The following is a 15,084-nucleotide window of genomic DNA, read 5'->3' as shown; positions in this document are numbered from 1 at the left end:
ACATCCTCCTCATTTGAATACAGGTGCACTGCCCCTGTCCAGGCCTGGCCTGTCAGCTCTCCTTCTCCTCCCCCCCCACCCCCCCCATTCAGCCAGAAAGGAGGCGGGGACGGACCAAGCCTCTCTTTGCTGTTCATTCCTCTCTTGTTTTGTGACCAGTTATGTCCAAAGTGAAGCTGAGGAAAGACTAGATTTGGTGTCTTGGAAACAGATCCTGCAGAACTCCCAGGCCCCTGGGCGCTGCCCCCCTGCCCTCCCCAGGCTCCCTCAAGGGGAGGCTCTGCTCGGCCAGCTTGGGATCTGGGTTCCCTGCTGCTGGCTCTGAGACTCTCTCTCTTTGCCCTTCCAGGATCTGTCTTGTTTGAGGATCTGATGATGGAGCCGTCCCAGAGGCTGCTCAGGAGGCGTTCACAGCCACCAGGCTCTAGAGGTCCAGAGGTGAGATGTGACGGAGCTGGAGGTCTAAGAGAGGCAGGACCCCGATGATGGGATGAGCTGGTGGCCTGAGCCAGCCCCTAGCCAGCCAGGGATCTGAGTGCCGGCCCTCAACTCAGCAAGGGCATGGCCAAACCGTTCTTCAGACTCCAGAAGCTTCTTCGGCGCACACAGTTCCTCCTCTTTGTGGTCACAGCTGCCTATCTGATGGCTGGAAGCCTCCTGCTTCTCCAGCGGTCTCACCTGGCCATGATGCCCCAGGGGCCACGGCCAGCCCCTAACCCGCTACAGGCTCTGCCCGTGGCTGCCGTGGCCCTGGGTGTCGGCCTCCTGGATGGCAACTCCAGCCCCCGAGAAGGCCACAAGCTCCTCCTGGGCGTGGACATGCTTCGACGGCCACCCAGGGCTGAGCCAAGACTCGGGCCCCGCTGGCTTATGGCCCGCAACTCAGAGCTCCGGCAGCTGAGAAGGCACAGATTTCGTCATTTTGTGAGTGACCAGGAAGGACCACAGGGCCCAGGGCCCCAGTCGGGGGACCCCAAGGTCCTGAAAGAGGCCTCTGAGAGCCAAGGTAAGCCTGGGCCTTTGGCTGTTTACACATGTTCATGGTGGAGCAGGGTGCTGTTTGTTCCTGTACCCAAGAGCCCTCCCCTTTGCTCTCTGGCCACAGGGCATTGCCACTGGCCAGACTGGGGGGTGCATGTCCCAGGACATGGGAGGGAAAGCCACCCAGCTCCAGACACCATCTGTTCCCAGTGCCCCTCCTTTCATATAGGGGATCAACCAACAGCTGTTTACTAAACCCTTGCCTTGCACCTGGCAACATGCTTGGGGCTCATTTCTCCAATTCCAGTGCAGGGCTAGGCATTATAGGGCTAAGTCTATTCTTCCAGAGGCCTGAAAGGGCTGGAAGGGTCTTGGGCATTCTTGGTTCGAAATCCCAAGATCATCAACTGTCAAAATCAATTGACAGTTGAGGACCAGAAGAGTCAGTGGGTCTGTGGGGTGGGGAGGGTGGCCCACAGGGCAGTTCTGCTGTGCCTGTGTCAGCAGCTGCTTTGGGACCCCTTGCTCCTGTCCATCCTCATGGAGTCCTCAGCCCCCAGGGCTCCCCTAATGGGGTCCCTGGCAGGCCCCTGGAACGGAGCAGTCACTGTGGTCCAGGGTGAGCCTGGCTTGGAGTTGGAGTCAGGAAGACCTGAATTCAAATCCAGCCCCAGACACTTACTAGGTATATGACCCTGGGCAAATCACTTCACAATTTTGCCTCAGTTTCCTCATCTGTAAAAATGGGGATAGTAAAAGCACCTCCCTCGCAGGGTCTGATGAGAGGATAATTGCACAATGTCAAGCCCACTACTGGGTATACAGTAGGAGCTTACTAAGCGTGAATCCCCTCCTCCCAGCTGTGGCTACCAAGGACTAGTCACTCCCACCCTGACTCCCCTTGTCTGAGCTTCTGTTTTTGGACCTGTCACATTCAGGTGTCTGAGACAGGCTCCAGAAAAGCCTGGATTTTAGAGGGCAGAATACAAGGCAGATCTTCAGGGTCAGAGTGCAGTGACACAGGCATTTTTGTGTCCCTCAGCTCACTCCCCCCGGGGCACCCCAGCTGCTTCTATAAATAGGACAGGTCCAGTCCCCAGAGCAAGAGTGAGGGCCTGCCGGGCCCTGTTACAAGCTCACTTTGGGGCTGGGGGTAGGCAGACTTCAGAGTGACATGGGGAATCTTAACCCAGAAGAGAAGGCAGGTGGGGGCTGACTGAGCCTGCTTTAGACCAGGCCCTAGGCCCTGGCCCTGTCCTTCCTGCCTTTTCCTTGGCAGTGGGCCTAGAAGAGGAGTGGGGCAATGCCTGGTGCTTGGCTAGGGGTGACACAGGGGAGCTCCTGGGGTAAATGGCCACCTCCCACATGAAGCTGCTGGGTACCAAGCCCAGGACCTGCTGAGTCTGTGCTACTGCTCTGGGTGCTTTGTGGTCTGTCCTTGTTTGCCTTTGGGTCACTGCCCATGGTCTGAATGTTCTCTTTCACTCTGACTTATAGCCAGTGATTAGAGGACAGGTAGCGGCATGGTGGGTAGGGAGAAGGGAGCCTGGCATGAGGCTGGAGGGCATGGGGCAGCTCTCCCTGCTCCAGACAGGTCGAATAGGCTTGCTGGAGCAGATGGCAGCATTTTGAAGCCCAGACCTCTGGGTGTGGGGTACAGGGCCTGGTCCTGCTTAGGGGAGGCTGCTGCCTGAGTCCTGGTCCTTAGGGGAAGGATCAGAGCTCACCCTGCTCTGACATATTGGTCAGGGTAGGCAGCTGCATTCTGAGGACCTCTGGGTGTAGGGCTCAGGGCCTGATGCTCATGGAGGGATCCTGTTGTCTGGGTCCTGGCCTGAGACCAGAGAGCTAAGCCTGCTCAGAGCAGTCTGACAGCACTCTGGGGACCTTCTGGCTGCTGCTGCCACTGCCACCCCTACAGCCATCCATTGTAGCTTTCCAGAGCTTTTCTCTCTAAGGTAGGTCTGGGAGGGGTGTCCTCAGCCTGGGAATGGCCCTCCTGTGTGCACTCCATGAGAGCAGCATTGTCTGCGGCAGGAGCCTCTTGGAAGAGGAATTTACATCTCATTTTTCATGCTTTACTTTGAGGTTGAGAAAAAATGAAGCTGGCCAAGCCCAAGCCCCTCAGTCAGCCACTGGGGCAGCTAGGTTTATTCCCAGGGATCCTGGGTTTTGAAAGGCATCTGCTCCTGGGCTGTCAGACTCCTGGAGGTAGAGCTTCCAAGGCTCCTGGAGGTAGTTGAGGGGATGAGCATTTCAGGGCAAGAGGGCCCTGAGACAGCCCTGAACCTTTCCTTGGCCCCAGCCCAGGCAGGCCACCAAGCCCTGGAGGGTACCCTGGGTGAGGAGGGGAAGGCCTCTGCCCACTGCCAGCACCCTCCAGCCAGGGGGAGGGTCTTGGGGTGCCAGGGTCCTGCTCTGGGCCTTATTTTTATTCCAGTAAGGTAGTTGTTGTTCAGTCATTTCAGTCACATCCGATGCTCTGTGACCCCACTGGGGGTTTTCTTGGCAGAGATACTGGAGGGGTTGGCCATTTCCTTCTCCAGGATCCTCACTTTACAGATGAGGAAGTTGAGGCAAGCAGGGTGACGTGACTTGCCCAGGGTCACACAGATAGCAAATGTCCGAGGCTTGATTTGAGCTCTGGAAGATGAGTCACAAGACTACAAGCCCCGAATCTTTAGTTTTCCAAGCCTAGCTTTGCTCCTGTGGAGTTCCTGGCCTCCCCCTCTCCTGTCTGGTACCAGATGATGGTGGGCATCTGTCCTCCTCTTCTTAGCTGCCCTTGTTCTGTGTCCTGCACATGCCCTTCCCCCCACTCCTTTCCTCATCATGGGACATACTTTTCTTCTTTCTTCAGTCGGGTGATTGAGAGCTCTTTTTGAGGACAACTGCTTTCCCTTGGAGAATTTTGGTCCTTGAGATCCTTCCTATCCTAGGCTCCCAAAGTCTATACCATTGTTGGCATCTATCAGGGTTGGTCATATCTGGTATGGGGCATGAAGTATTTATGGAAGGAAGGGAGGAAGGAAGGAAGAAAGGGAGGAAGGGAAGAAGGGAGGAAGGAAGGGAGGGAGGAAGGAAGGAAGGAAGAAAGGAAGGGAAGGAGGGAGAGAGGAAGGAAGGAGGGAAGGAAGGAAGGAAGGAAAGAAAGAAGGAAGGAAGGGAGAGAAGGAGGGAGGGAAGGAGGGCAGACAAACAGGCTTCTCTAAGATAACACACGGAAAGCTCACACAAACCTTAAACCACCATGTAAATGTGAGGTGCCACCACTGCTGGAGTCTCCATCATGGCCACTGTCACTAGGGCCACCAGCTTAGGGCACAGGCCTCAGGACTGGGGGCTCCAGCCTGGCCCAGAGCAGTGATGCCCTGGTGTCACTGAGCACATGAATGCTCTGGCCAGGGCGGGTTGGGGCAGGAGCACCCTCAGAATGGTCCCCAACCATCCTGTAAGTGCTTCCTCTGCACTAAAGGGCAGGGATTCAAAGAGGCAAAGCTCTCCAGGAGTTCTCAGCCCAATGGAGGAGACAACATGCAAACAACTGTGTACATACAAGATGGAGAGCAGGGAAGCAAAGAAGCATTTATTAAGTCCTTACTGTGTTCCAGGAATTGTGTTACGAGCTTTTCAAAAATTAGCTCATTTTATAGAATAGTAACAGGTAGGATGGGCAGCTAGGGAGCTCCATAGTGCACGGGGCACCAGGCCTAGAGTCAGGAAGACCTGAGTTCAAATCTGGCCTCACACGCTTCCTAGCTGTGTGACCCTGGGCAAGTCACTTCACCTGTTTGACCCAGTTTCCTCACCTGTACAATGGGCTGGAGAAGGAAATGGCAAACCGCTCCAGTATCTCTGCCAAGAAAACCCCAAATGAGGTCACAGAGAGTTGGATGTGACTGAAATGACTGAACAACAACATATAGGATAAATTAGCAATCACCTCAGAAGGAAGTCACTAAGGAAGATCAGGGAAGACTTCTTTCAGAAGTAAGGGGTTTGAACTGAGACTGGTAGGAAGCCAGGAAATCCAGGAGGTGGAGGGGAGGAGGGAGAAGAAGGGAAATGCTTGGAGCTAGGAGATGGAGGGTCTTGGTGGTGGAACCTCCAGGAAGCCAGTGTTCCTGGATGGAAGAGGATATGAGGGGAGGAGAGTGAGGGGTAAGAAGACTGGAAAGGTGGGAGGGGGCAGGATGTAAAGAGCATTGAGTGGAGGTCATAGGGAGCCACTGGGGTTTATTGAGTGGGGGTGTGTGTGACATGGTTGGGCTTGTGCTTTAGGAAAATCCCTTTGGTGTCTGAAGGGAGGGTGGACTGGAATGGTGAGAGACTGAGGTAGGTAGAGGCCCCCCCCCAACTACTTCGATGGTCCAGGTGTGAAGTGAAGAGAGTCTGCACCAGGGTGAAGCCAGGGTCAGAGTAGAAGAGGGGGTGCATTGGAGACGTGCTGTGAAGGCAGAAATGACAGGTCTTGAGAAGAGGTGGATATAGGGGGAGGGGAGAGAGATAGCAAGGAGAAGACCTCCCATGACACACAGGTTGATGTCTACCCTTTTCAAGATAGAGAAGTTAGGAAAAAGGGAACACAATGAGATTTATGCCATCTTGAATTTGAGATGCCTAGGGGACATCCGACTTTAGATACCCAGTAAATAGTTGGGGATGCCCAAATGGCAGTCAGGAGAGATGTCAGGGCTGGATCTAGAGGTCTGGAATTATCTTCTCAGTGGTGATCGAGAACCAAGGGAACCAATGCCATCTCCAACCTAGAAAAAGGAGAGGAGGGTCTGGACAAGGTGGTGTCTTAGTAGGGGCCTTTCTCCCAAAACCTGCTCCAGATGCCCCAGGGGCCTCTCCCATCCCCCTGCCCCAGCCCTAGCAGGGGCTTCCCAGTCCCAACCTTCAACCTCATGAGGGCATGAGTCCCTTCCTGTTCTGGGCATCCTTTGGGTCCTCCTGGGTAACATGAGCCCTCTCAGGTCCCTTCCAAGTCTAGCCATGGTCCACTGATCCCATCCAGCCAAGCTTAGACCTCTGCTTAGGTGAGAGAGGATGAAATGAACTAGGACTTCCTTCAGGTCTTGCACCTGAAGTATCCTCCCCTTGCCTCAGGGCATCTCCCTGGCCTCCTACTTGCCTGGGGACAACAAGGGAGAGAACAAGGTCAGGCTCCCCTTCAGGACAGAGCCAGGGACTCTCTGGAGCCCCCACGACTGACTCAGGTGAGGGCAGGGCAGTGGGAGAGGTACCTGGCCAATGGAGGAGCTCTCCCAATACTGGAGGGCATGAAGCCATGTTCCCAGTTCAGTCCAGTACAACCCATTTCCACAGACACTTAGTGTCTTTTGTGTGCACAACCCTCCTGATCCTTACCTTCTTCTAGGGAACGAGTAAATACCGGATCATTTGAGAAGAGGTGAAGCTTGTGGCAGGCAAAGGGGAGGGGGACGGGGAAGAAGGTGAGAGGTGCGGTCTTGTTGGCCATGAAGGGGCCATGAGGAATGGGGAGTCTGGAAAGGTCAGCAAGGGCCTGGGGTGCTGGGCTTCAAATGCCAGGCCACAGCAGCAGGGAAGGAGGCTTAGCTGCTGACCTAGGACTCATCATTCTGGGAGAGCTTTGGGCTCTGTGTCCCCTGCAGGCCCCTGGGTTTCCAGGCTGCCCAGGACCATTAGAGAGAAGATTCCCTCAGACAAGATGATGCAGGAAGAGACAAGAGAAGTCCCAGAATCCTCTGTGAGGGGAGCTGGCCAGGGCTCTCACCCCCGGGATGGCATGGGATGATGGCACGGGCCGGCTCCCCAAGCAGGGTCAGCACATCTGAAGGAAGGGGGTGCCGGGACTCTCCGTGGGATACAGCCTGATCCCAGAACTGGCTCAGCTTGGATCTGGGGACTCACTGGCCAAGACTTCAAGGTTGCACTGGACTGAGCGGGGCACGCCAGGATTTGGAATTGCGGTTAACATTTCATGGCGGCTGCCCAGCATCAAGGGTTGGCAGGTGCTGCACAAATACCACCTCACTGGATCCTCACCACAGCTCTGAGAGGGAGGTGCATTTCACAGATGAGAAAATTGAGACAGGATCCGGTGGAGGTGATCCTGGGGGAAGGCGTGCATGCACCCTGGGAGGCCTGGGAAAGGTGTCTACCACAGGTGGGATTTTAGCTGAGGCTTGGAAGGAGCCAGGGCTGAGGTCAGCAGCCAGCCTGCAGAGTGAAGAAAGGGAGCTGAAAGTGTAGACAGCCCTGAAAGGGAGGAGAGGTCTTGGACAATGGCTGGGATTGGGTGGGCGGGGAGGGGGTGGGGACTGTCAATTCAAAAGTCATTCAGCCAATCCGAAGGCGTGTGTAAGCAGGTGCCAGATAGTAGAAAGACAGAGCCCTTGAAGGGGAGGGGGCTTTGTAGGCAGGACAGAAGAGCCAGCAGAAAGGAAGAGACTGGAAGCTTAGCGAGAGGTGAACATGAGGGAGGGAGTGCATATGCAGGGGGAGGGGTTTGCCTCAATGAGGAGCAGGGCCCCCTCTCCCTGTGAGATAAGAGAGGAAGAGATGGTGTGGCAGACGGTGCCCAGGGTGGGAGATGAGGGAGTTCCCTGGGAGTCACCTCCAGCCTTTCAGGGAAACTGGAAAGAGGAGAGGGTTGGGGCGAGGGGCCATGAGAGGTTTAGGGAGGGATGAATGGGTTTGAAGAAGGTGTAGCAGTGAGTGGGAAGGTGTAGCCGCATTGCCAGCCATCGTGAAGACTTGAATACTTAGCTGGCTCCAGGATTTTCTTTAGCTTCATTCAGCAGCCTGGGTGGGAGGGAAGGCAGCAGATGGTGGGAGTGGTCCGAGGCTGGGACTTGGCAGGGATTCGAGAGAAGAAGACACTGTAGAATGGCTATGGTTCTCCAAGGGGTCCAGATGGGGAAGGGAGGAGAGTGTACTTAATGTCAGGGATGGCCTGGGAGGGCACCGAGAGCCAGGGGATGGGAGGGAGAAGGGAGTGAGGTCACAAGGCAGAGGGAGAGGAGGGAGGACCCCGGATTGGGGGCAGATCAGGGAATTTCAGAGTTCACGGACATGTGGGTGACTAGCAAGATCAAGGTTACACCTATCTTTGCAGGTAGCTGGTGTGCATGGGAAGGGGGTTGTGGGAAGGTAGAGGGTTTAGGGAGTATCTGTGTATCCATAGGACACATGTGTGTCCTATGACCACCAAGATTTATCACACAGCTATATATGTATGTGTATGTGTATATACACATATGTAAGCACACATGTGTACATATAAACACAGCATACACATAGAGTTAGTTAGTCAGTCAGTTAGCCCAGTGCATGCCATCATCCTCTCATGAAAGCACAGGAATTGGGGAGGGGACCTGGACTGTGAGTTAGCACTGCCCTCAAGGCAGAAGAAAAGGAATGTCCCAGAGGTCTGAGGACAACAGCTGCCAGAATGTTGTTCCATAGCTTCCATAGCTGTGGAAGAAGTCACTGAATGGTGGTGATAGACGGAGAGTCCAGAGGTGGCTGTGGAAAAGGAGTATTCTGACTGCCATCCAACCAGCAACCAGGGAGGAGAATGAAAGGGCAGCCCATGCTGGAAAGGGAGGCCAGGGAGGCTAGGCTGGGAGGCTCTCCCCCCAGAGCTGTACAGCCTGAATGACTCACAGTAGTGAATGGAGACTGAGCCTAGGTTTGTGGCTCAGTTCCTTGCTGTTCTTCCTCTTGTCTCTCCAGGGGGTTTGGTACCATCCATCCTCCCCGCATCTAGGAGGCTGGGCTGGGGACTCAACTCGATCCCAGCAGCTCCAATGCCACTGTTTCTGGAGCCAGCTGGTTCTGTGGGGTAAGCCTGTTCAGATGCACAGGTTTCCCCTTCTCCAGGGATCTGATCCAGCCCAGGGAAGCCTGAGATGCCTGACATTTACATACTCCAGGCCCAGAATTCAGCTTCCCTCCGCGAACGTCGTAACTCCCCTTCCTCCCAGCACACTGTGCCAACCCCATACCTATCACCAGCTCTCTCCAGGAGGAGGGTCCTTGCCCAGATCAGCCATTTCCCTGGCCCTCTTGGCAAATGCTGCAATTCCACCCCCACCCCTACCTGCCTCATCCCCCAGTTTGTAGCTCCTCTCCTTCCAACTTCTTCCCTAAATACCACCCCCTGAGTGCATCATATATGTATACACATTCATACATGACACACACATGTCCGATGACCACAAAGATTTACCACATAGATATGTATGTGTATGTGCATGCACACATATGTATGTACACATGTGTCTATATAAACATACAACACACATATATAGTTAGTCAGTCAGCCCAAGTGCATGCTCTCAAATTGAGGGTCCTTTTAATCTACATCTGCAGAGATTTAGATACAAATGATATGGGGATACTCCCAGGGGGAATCCTGGGTAGGGTCAAAATGGGCTAAAATTCTGAGATTTTCCAGGGAAGCTGTAGGGAGGGACCTGAGCCATGACAAGAGGTGAGACCCTCAGGAGTGGTCCTGTCCGTGTGAGTCTGGGGTTCAGGCACCTGAGTCCTGGGCTAGCAAAGGATACCAACAAAGGAAAGCACAGGATACCACCGTCTGCCACTGTGGAGCATCTGTGACCTTGGAGCCCTCCCTGCACAAGACAACCATGGTGTAGGGCTGCATGTGCAGGGCAGGAGCAGGAGGCCCAGGCTGGGAGCACCCTCCCCAGATCTCTGCTTCTCTCCTCCCCCCTTTTCTGGCTTTGCTGCTCTTACCTCTCCTCTCCCCCACCCCACCCCTTCCTTTGTCTGACTAATGTCAGCAGAGGAAATCATGACTCCTGACTTTGCGGACCATGAGGGCTGTTCCCCTGGCCCTGGCCCTGACCCAGAGGCCTCAGTCCTAGTTAATTCTTTCCCTAGTAAGTCAAGGTCACCAGCCAGAAAGATGGGTCTTGGGACTGAGGGCCAGAGGTGAGTGGTGACCAAGGTGGGATCAGAATAGAGGCTGCACAACTAGGTCCAAGGGGCCTGGCAGAGGTGACATCTCCCATCAGCTGGGGAAGCCCTGTCCTCCCTGCCAGGAGCCAAGCCTGACTAAGCTGTTTCTCAATGGGCCTTACTCAGTTTTTTGTGGGGTGTATGGGCCCTTTTCTGCCTGGACACAAGGAACTAGATTCACCTTATTCTGTGGTAGTTAATACTATTAGCTAGCATTCATAGATGTGCCAGGCACTGTGCCTTTAAGCCCTTTACACTTATGAACTCAAATGATCCTCACAACAACCCTGGGAGGGAAGTTGACAGATGAAGAAACTGAGGCTGGATTTGAACTCAAGTCTTCCTGACTCAAGTTGAGTGCTCTATCCCCTGTGTCACCAAGGTGGTTAGAACCCTGGCTGCAGGTTCCGATCCTACCTCAAGCCCTTATTGGCCATGTAGCCTCCCTGAAACTCCATTTCCTCGCTTGTCTAATAAGCGTGATAACAGCAGATACATTACCAGCTGCCAGAGAGAAATTGAGTGAGGGAAGAGGCAGGAAGTGGGGCTTGTTCCTTGGCCAAGATGGCTTCTTCCTCCCCATCCAGTGCATCATCTCAGACGCTCTTACACTTCAGCGGCACCCCCACCCCACTCGTCACCGCTGCCATCCTGCCCGTCCCCATGACCATAGCCCCAACCCCTGCTCTTGGTCTGCTTGGCTGACCCTGGGGTGTGTGAGAGGGGGGAATGCCAGGATCTTCTGCCCATGGGGCTGTGGGCCCGCAGCCACAGCCGGAGAGGCCATCTCTCCCAGGAGAACTTTAGATGCCTAGGAGCTGACGCAGGGAGCCCTGAAAACCAGAGGCTTTCACGCTGTCTGGGTCAGACGGGCCTGTGCCAGCTATGCCTGCCCCTACCTGAGACAGTCATGTCAGGATGGGCTCCTTCCGCTCACTCAGGCCGGTGGTAAGAGTGGGACAGTCTCCATCCCTGCAGAGTCACAGAGGGGACAAGAGGAGCTAGTCAGAGCAGGAGAGGTCATGGTCAGGGCCTTGCCTTCAGGAGGGCTTGGCCAGAGAAGGGGCCTGGAGGAGGCTTTGCCACAGGTGAATGGAGGCAGAAAGGTAGGGGCTGCCTGCTGAGACATTCAAGGTCCGTCATCTGTTGGAAGTTTGTGAACATAAGCCACAGCCCAGTAGGGCCTCCCAGGCAGAGAGATGCCCCATGAAGCAAAGAAGGGGGCTAAGTAGGGGACTGCAGACAAAGCTGGCTTTTCTTTGGGTCCTGGGCAGCATGCCATCTTTCTGAAAGGGAGGGTCTGCGGGGAGCGGGGCTCAGGGAGGCATCTCCATCACGGCCAGTTTCATTATACCCTGGAAGGTGGCCAAGATGGAATCGTCGGAAAAATAGGAACTTCCCCGTGGAGGTTTATTTTCTATTGACAGTAATTTTCCGTGACACGCCAATGTTTCTGAAACTGGGTGAATGCCTTGTCACCACATGGCCATCCGGACGTTCCAGGAGCAGAGGCAGGTCGCCCACAATCACTTGTGTGGAGGGTGCAGCTCTAGGTAATAAATGCGCCTTGCCATCACCCTCCCAGGGCGGCGGCTGTCAGGTGTTTCGAGGCAGCTCACGGGTCTGAAGCAGTCAGGAAATCAGCAAGCCCTTTGTCATTGCCCGACTGGGGGCCGCCCCTGACTCATTAGCAGACATTAGACCCCCTCATGAAAATGGGCTGAGATCCACCAGACATCGTCCCATTTTAAAGGAATTTCAGGTTCGGGATTGTAGCATCTATCCCAGTCTCCAAGGCTGGCAAGTCCAAGTGATGCTCAGCCAAGGACCCCAACTGTGACCACAGATATTATTAATAGGCAGCTCCTTGAGGACATCTGACTAGATTGGGCTTCCGGGTGAGTCCTCTGACACCACCTGCCCCTCTCCTTCTGCTCCCACAGCCACCATGTCCAGTCTGGCTGTCCTCACACGACCACAGGACTGAGTACCGGCCCCTCTACTGTTTCTATCCTGAGTTTCTCCTTCACCAAGCCGAAACCACAGTCTCCTGGTTTTGCCAATTAGGGCTTGTCAGAACTAGTCATATCTCTGCTCCAAGTGATGACCTTTCAGATACAGGCCACAGTGCTCCTCCCTCTCACCCCCTCATACTCCCCTCCACACACACTAGCAGTTCTTCTGATGGTCCCTATAGGGCACAAGCCAGAGGCCCATCACCTTCCTATCCGTCCTACTCTGGATGTGGCTGAGCTTATCAATGTCCTTCCTGACAGAGTTCCCCAAATGTAACCTAGTTCTCCAGGCACAAACTCACCTTATTCCTAGACCACAGGATTCTCTTTATGTAATCTCAACTTGTACCCATTTTCGTGGCTGTTGTGCCAACTTAGGTTAAGCTTGTGAAACAGTCACACACCTAGACCATCAATCATTCAGCATTAAGCACCTACTAGGTGCCAGGCACTGTGCTAAGTGCTGAGGAGGCAACCCTGCAGTCAAAGAGTTTCCAGTCTAACAAGAGAGATGTCAAACAAACAGGACCTGCTGTCTCCCCATTCTTTCCTGACTTGTGCTTGTGAAGTCAGTCTGTGAAGCCAACGAAAGGATTTGCCTTTATTCTGGTAGAATTGGAGTCTGACTTGATTTCCAGCTGTCTCGGAGGGGTCTCTTTGCCGCCAGATTCTTCCCCAGAGCTTAGTCACGCACATGTTTGACAAGCGGGCCACTTATGCTGGTGGCTCTGGGGCACTTGGACTGGGCTTCGCCTGCTCCTCCAGGCTCCCTTTGTTAGCCTAAGGTTGATTTGTGGGCATTATTCCATCGGATCTTGTGTCTCTAGTCCCCACATTCCTAGGAAAACTCACTTTAGTCTTGTTCCCCACCGTGTTTCCTGATGGCCTGAACCTCCCAAGAAGAGTCAGAAGAAATGTTTAATTGAAGCAATAAGAACATCCCAAACGTGAAAGGATCAGTGCAGGCCAGCACTGTGTCTCATTCCTCCCTTCTCGCTAACCCAAGGTTTAAGCTTCCTAAGCCCCTCAGAGTGGCCAGGAGGAAGGAAAGTGGCTGGAGCTCCCCCTCTCCCAGCACAACTCTCGGCTTCTGTCCAGTCTGGCCGTCCTTCCCCCTCCTTCCAGGACCTCAGCTCCTTTGAAGTCCACTGCTTTGCTCCCACCATCACTTGCAAAAACTTCTCATGGTCACCCCTGGTGCTTCCACAAACATTTGGTGGACACGGCAGCTGCTCTCACCAGCCAACCTATCTTATCTATGTGGGAACATCTTAACAAGCAAAATGTTTGCTTCCTAGAGGAACCATTTATTTTAGAAGCAAACAGTTCCAGAATTAGTCAGCTGCTCACTGGATTTCTTTTTTGTGCTATTAAGACAGCCAAATGTTTTCGAATATTTCCTACCTTTCCTTTCTGTAAACAGAAGTCATCCCGTTGGGAACATTTGCAAATGGTACGCTCTGGTACTGGCTAACCTTCCTGGTAGATACATACATGGCTGCAGTTTCAGGGACAGAATCCAGAAGCCCTAAAGAGCAAGAAGACAGAACAGTTTTCAACTTCACTCCCAAATCCCTCTGCCTCTAAACAATAAGAAATGGGTCACAGACATAAAAATTAGCATTTCATCAAGAAGACAGAAAACAATTTCTCATCAGCATTCTCTCTCCCATCGTCTACCTCATCCCCCCCTTCCCCTAAAGTACTAAGGAGTTAAAAAGTTCAGAAGGACATTTTTGGTAAATTGGGGCATGATGCCCCACACAAACTCCTGGGGCTCCCAGGCTGCTTTCCAGAAGTGCTCCCTCCCTAGTGACAGAATGCCAGCTTCAGGACAGAAAGTGCCAACCTCCTGGGCACTTCCTGCTCTCACATTCTCACATTCAAGTGACTGAATCCAGAAACTTCCACCATTTGGGGGTGTATCCTCTTTGCAGGAGGCCCCTCTAATCTCTTTGGCATCCTGGCATGGGGGCATGCTTGTGGTGTGAATTCTGTAGTTGCATGTTCCCAAATTGCCAGGGACAATTCCTGCAAACCTCTGTGATGTTGGTGACATTTAGGTCTGATTCAACAGATTCCAGGAGTGCAGTCCTATGTTAGGGCGGGCAGTGCCAGAGCCGAGCCTGATGGGAAGTTAAGGATTCTGAGGGCAGGCCACCGAGGACGGAGTATGTGCTGACATCAGGGGCCAAGGTGAAGACTCTGCCACACAATGGGCTTCCTGCCTCTCAAGCCCAGAAAAATGCAGAGAGGGCCAGTTCTTCACCTGAAGCCCTCTCAAAACCAGACAGAGACCTGAGTGAGGGGAGGGGAGGGGGGGCGGTGAGGAGGCAATCAGTCAGAGAAGGACCCTAAATGTGCTCCAGAGGGCGTCTCACCTGCCACCACCGCCCATAGTCTCTCCTGCCATCCCACCCCCCTCTTTGAGGTCTCTCCTGCCACCACCCCCCTCACCACAGTCTCTCCTGCCTTCCCCTGCTCCCCCCCATGCCTGCTGGGAGCAGAGCAGATTCTCCTCACATAAGGCACCCCCACCCCTTCCGAGGGGGCTCTCCCTGATCTCTCTCCCACCCTCACAGGCTCCTACATGGGCTGCTTCATTGACAGTGCCCAGGACAGGACTCTGAAGGGAGCTGTGTTTTATGACCTGAGGAAGATGACAGTGGCGAACTGCCAGGAAGCCTGTGCTGAGCGGTGAGAGTCATGGTGGGAGGGGGGAAGAGGAGGGGTGGGGAAAGGGGGCTCAGGGAAAGGTACAGGAAGGGGGTGGCCACCTCCCCCCAGGCTCCCCTTAGGGCCTGAGAGTCACATGGTGGAGGTGTGGTGAGGGGGGGAGGAGAGGAGGGAGGTACAGAAAGTGGGAGGCACCAATCTCCCCCTTGGCTCCTCCCTCTCCAGCCCACCTCTCCTAGGGTCACCTGGCTGGGAAAGGGCCCCAAGGGGATGGCCTGAAGGAAGCGGGTGGTCAGCATGGAGAAGAGAAGGTTCTGGGGGAGCAGAGAGCAAAGGATCAGGCAGAGTTAGCCAGGTGCCAAAATACAAGGGACTGGGACAGGTGTGGAGAGAAGCTTCCTGACACAGGGAGAGCAGGAGCTGAGGCCTCTCCCCC

General features: G+C 54.3%; 1 protein-coding gene across 1 annotated transcript in view; it reads left to right on the top strand.

Moving 5' to 3' along the window:
* The first annotated feature begins 561 nt into the window (after positions 1-561).
* Positions 562-15,084, top strand: part of WSCD1 (WSC domain containing 1) — a 49,686-nt gene continuing 35,163 nt past the window's right edge. Inside the window, exons 1-2 of the mRNA XM_036757320.1 lie at positions 562-1,006; positions 14,555-14,669. Coding sequence (XP_036613215.1) covers positions 562-1,006; positions 14,555-14,669 — 560 coding nt within the window. The remainder of the gene's footprint in view (positions 1,007-14,554; positions 14,670-15,084) is intronic.

This window comes from Trichosurus vulpecula, chromosome 4, assembly GCF_011100635.1.
Source record: "Trichosurus vulpecula isolate mTriVul1 chromosome 4, mTriVul1.pri, whole genome shotgun sequence".
Lineage (NCBI taxonomy): Eukaryota > Metazoa > Chordata > Mammalia > Diprotodontia > Phalangeridae > Trichosurus > Trichosurus vulpecula.
Note: the sequence above shows the minus strand (reverse complement) of the source record. Positions and strands in the feature narration are given on the sequence as shown.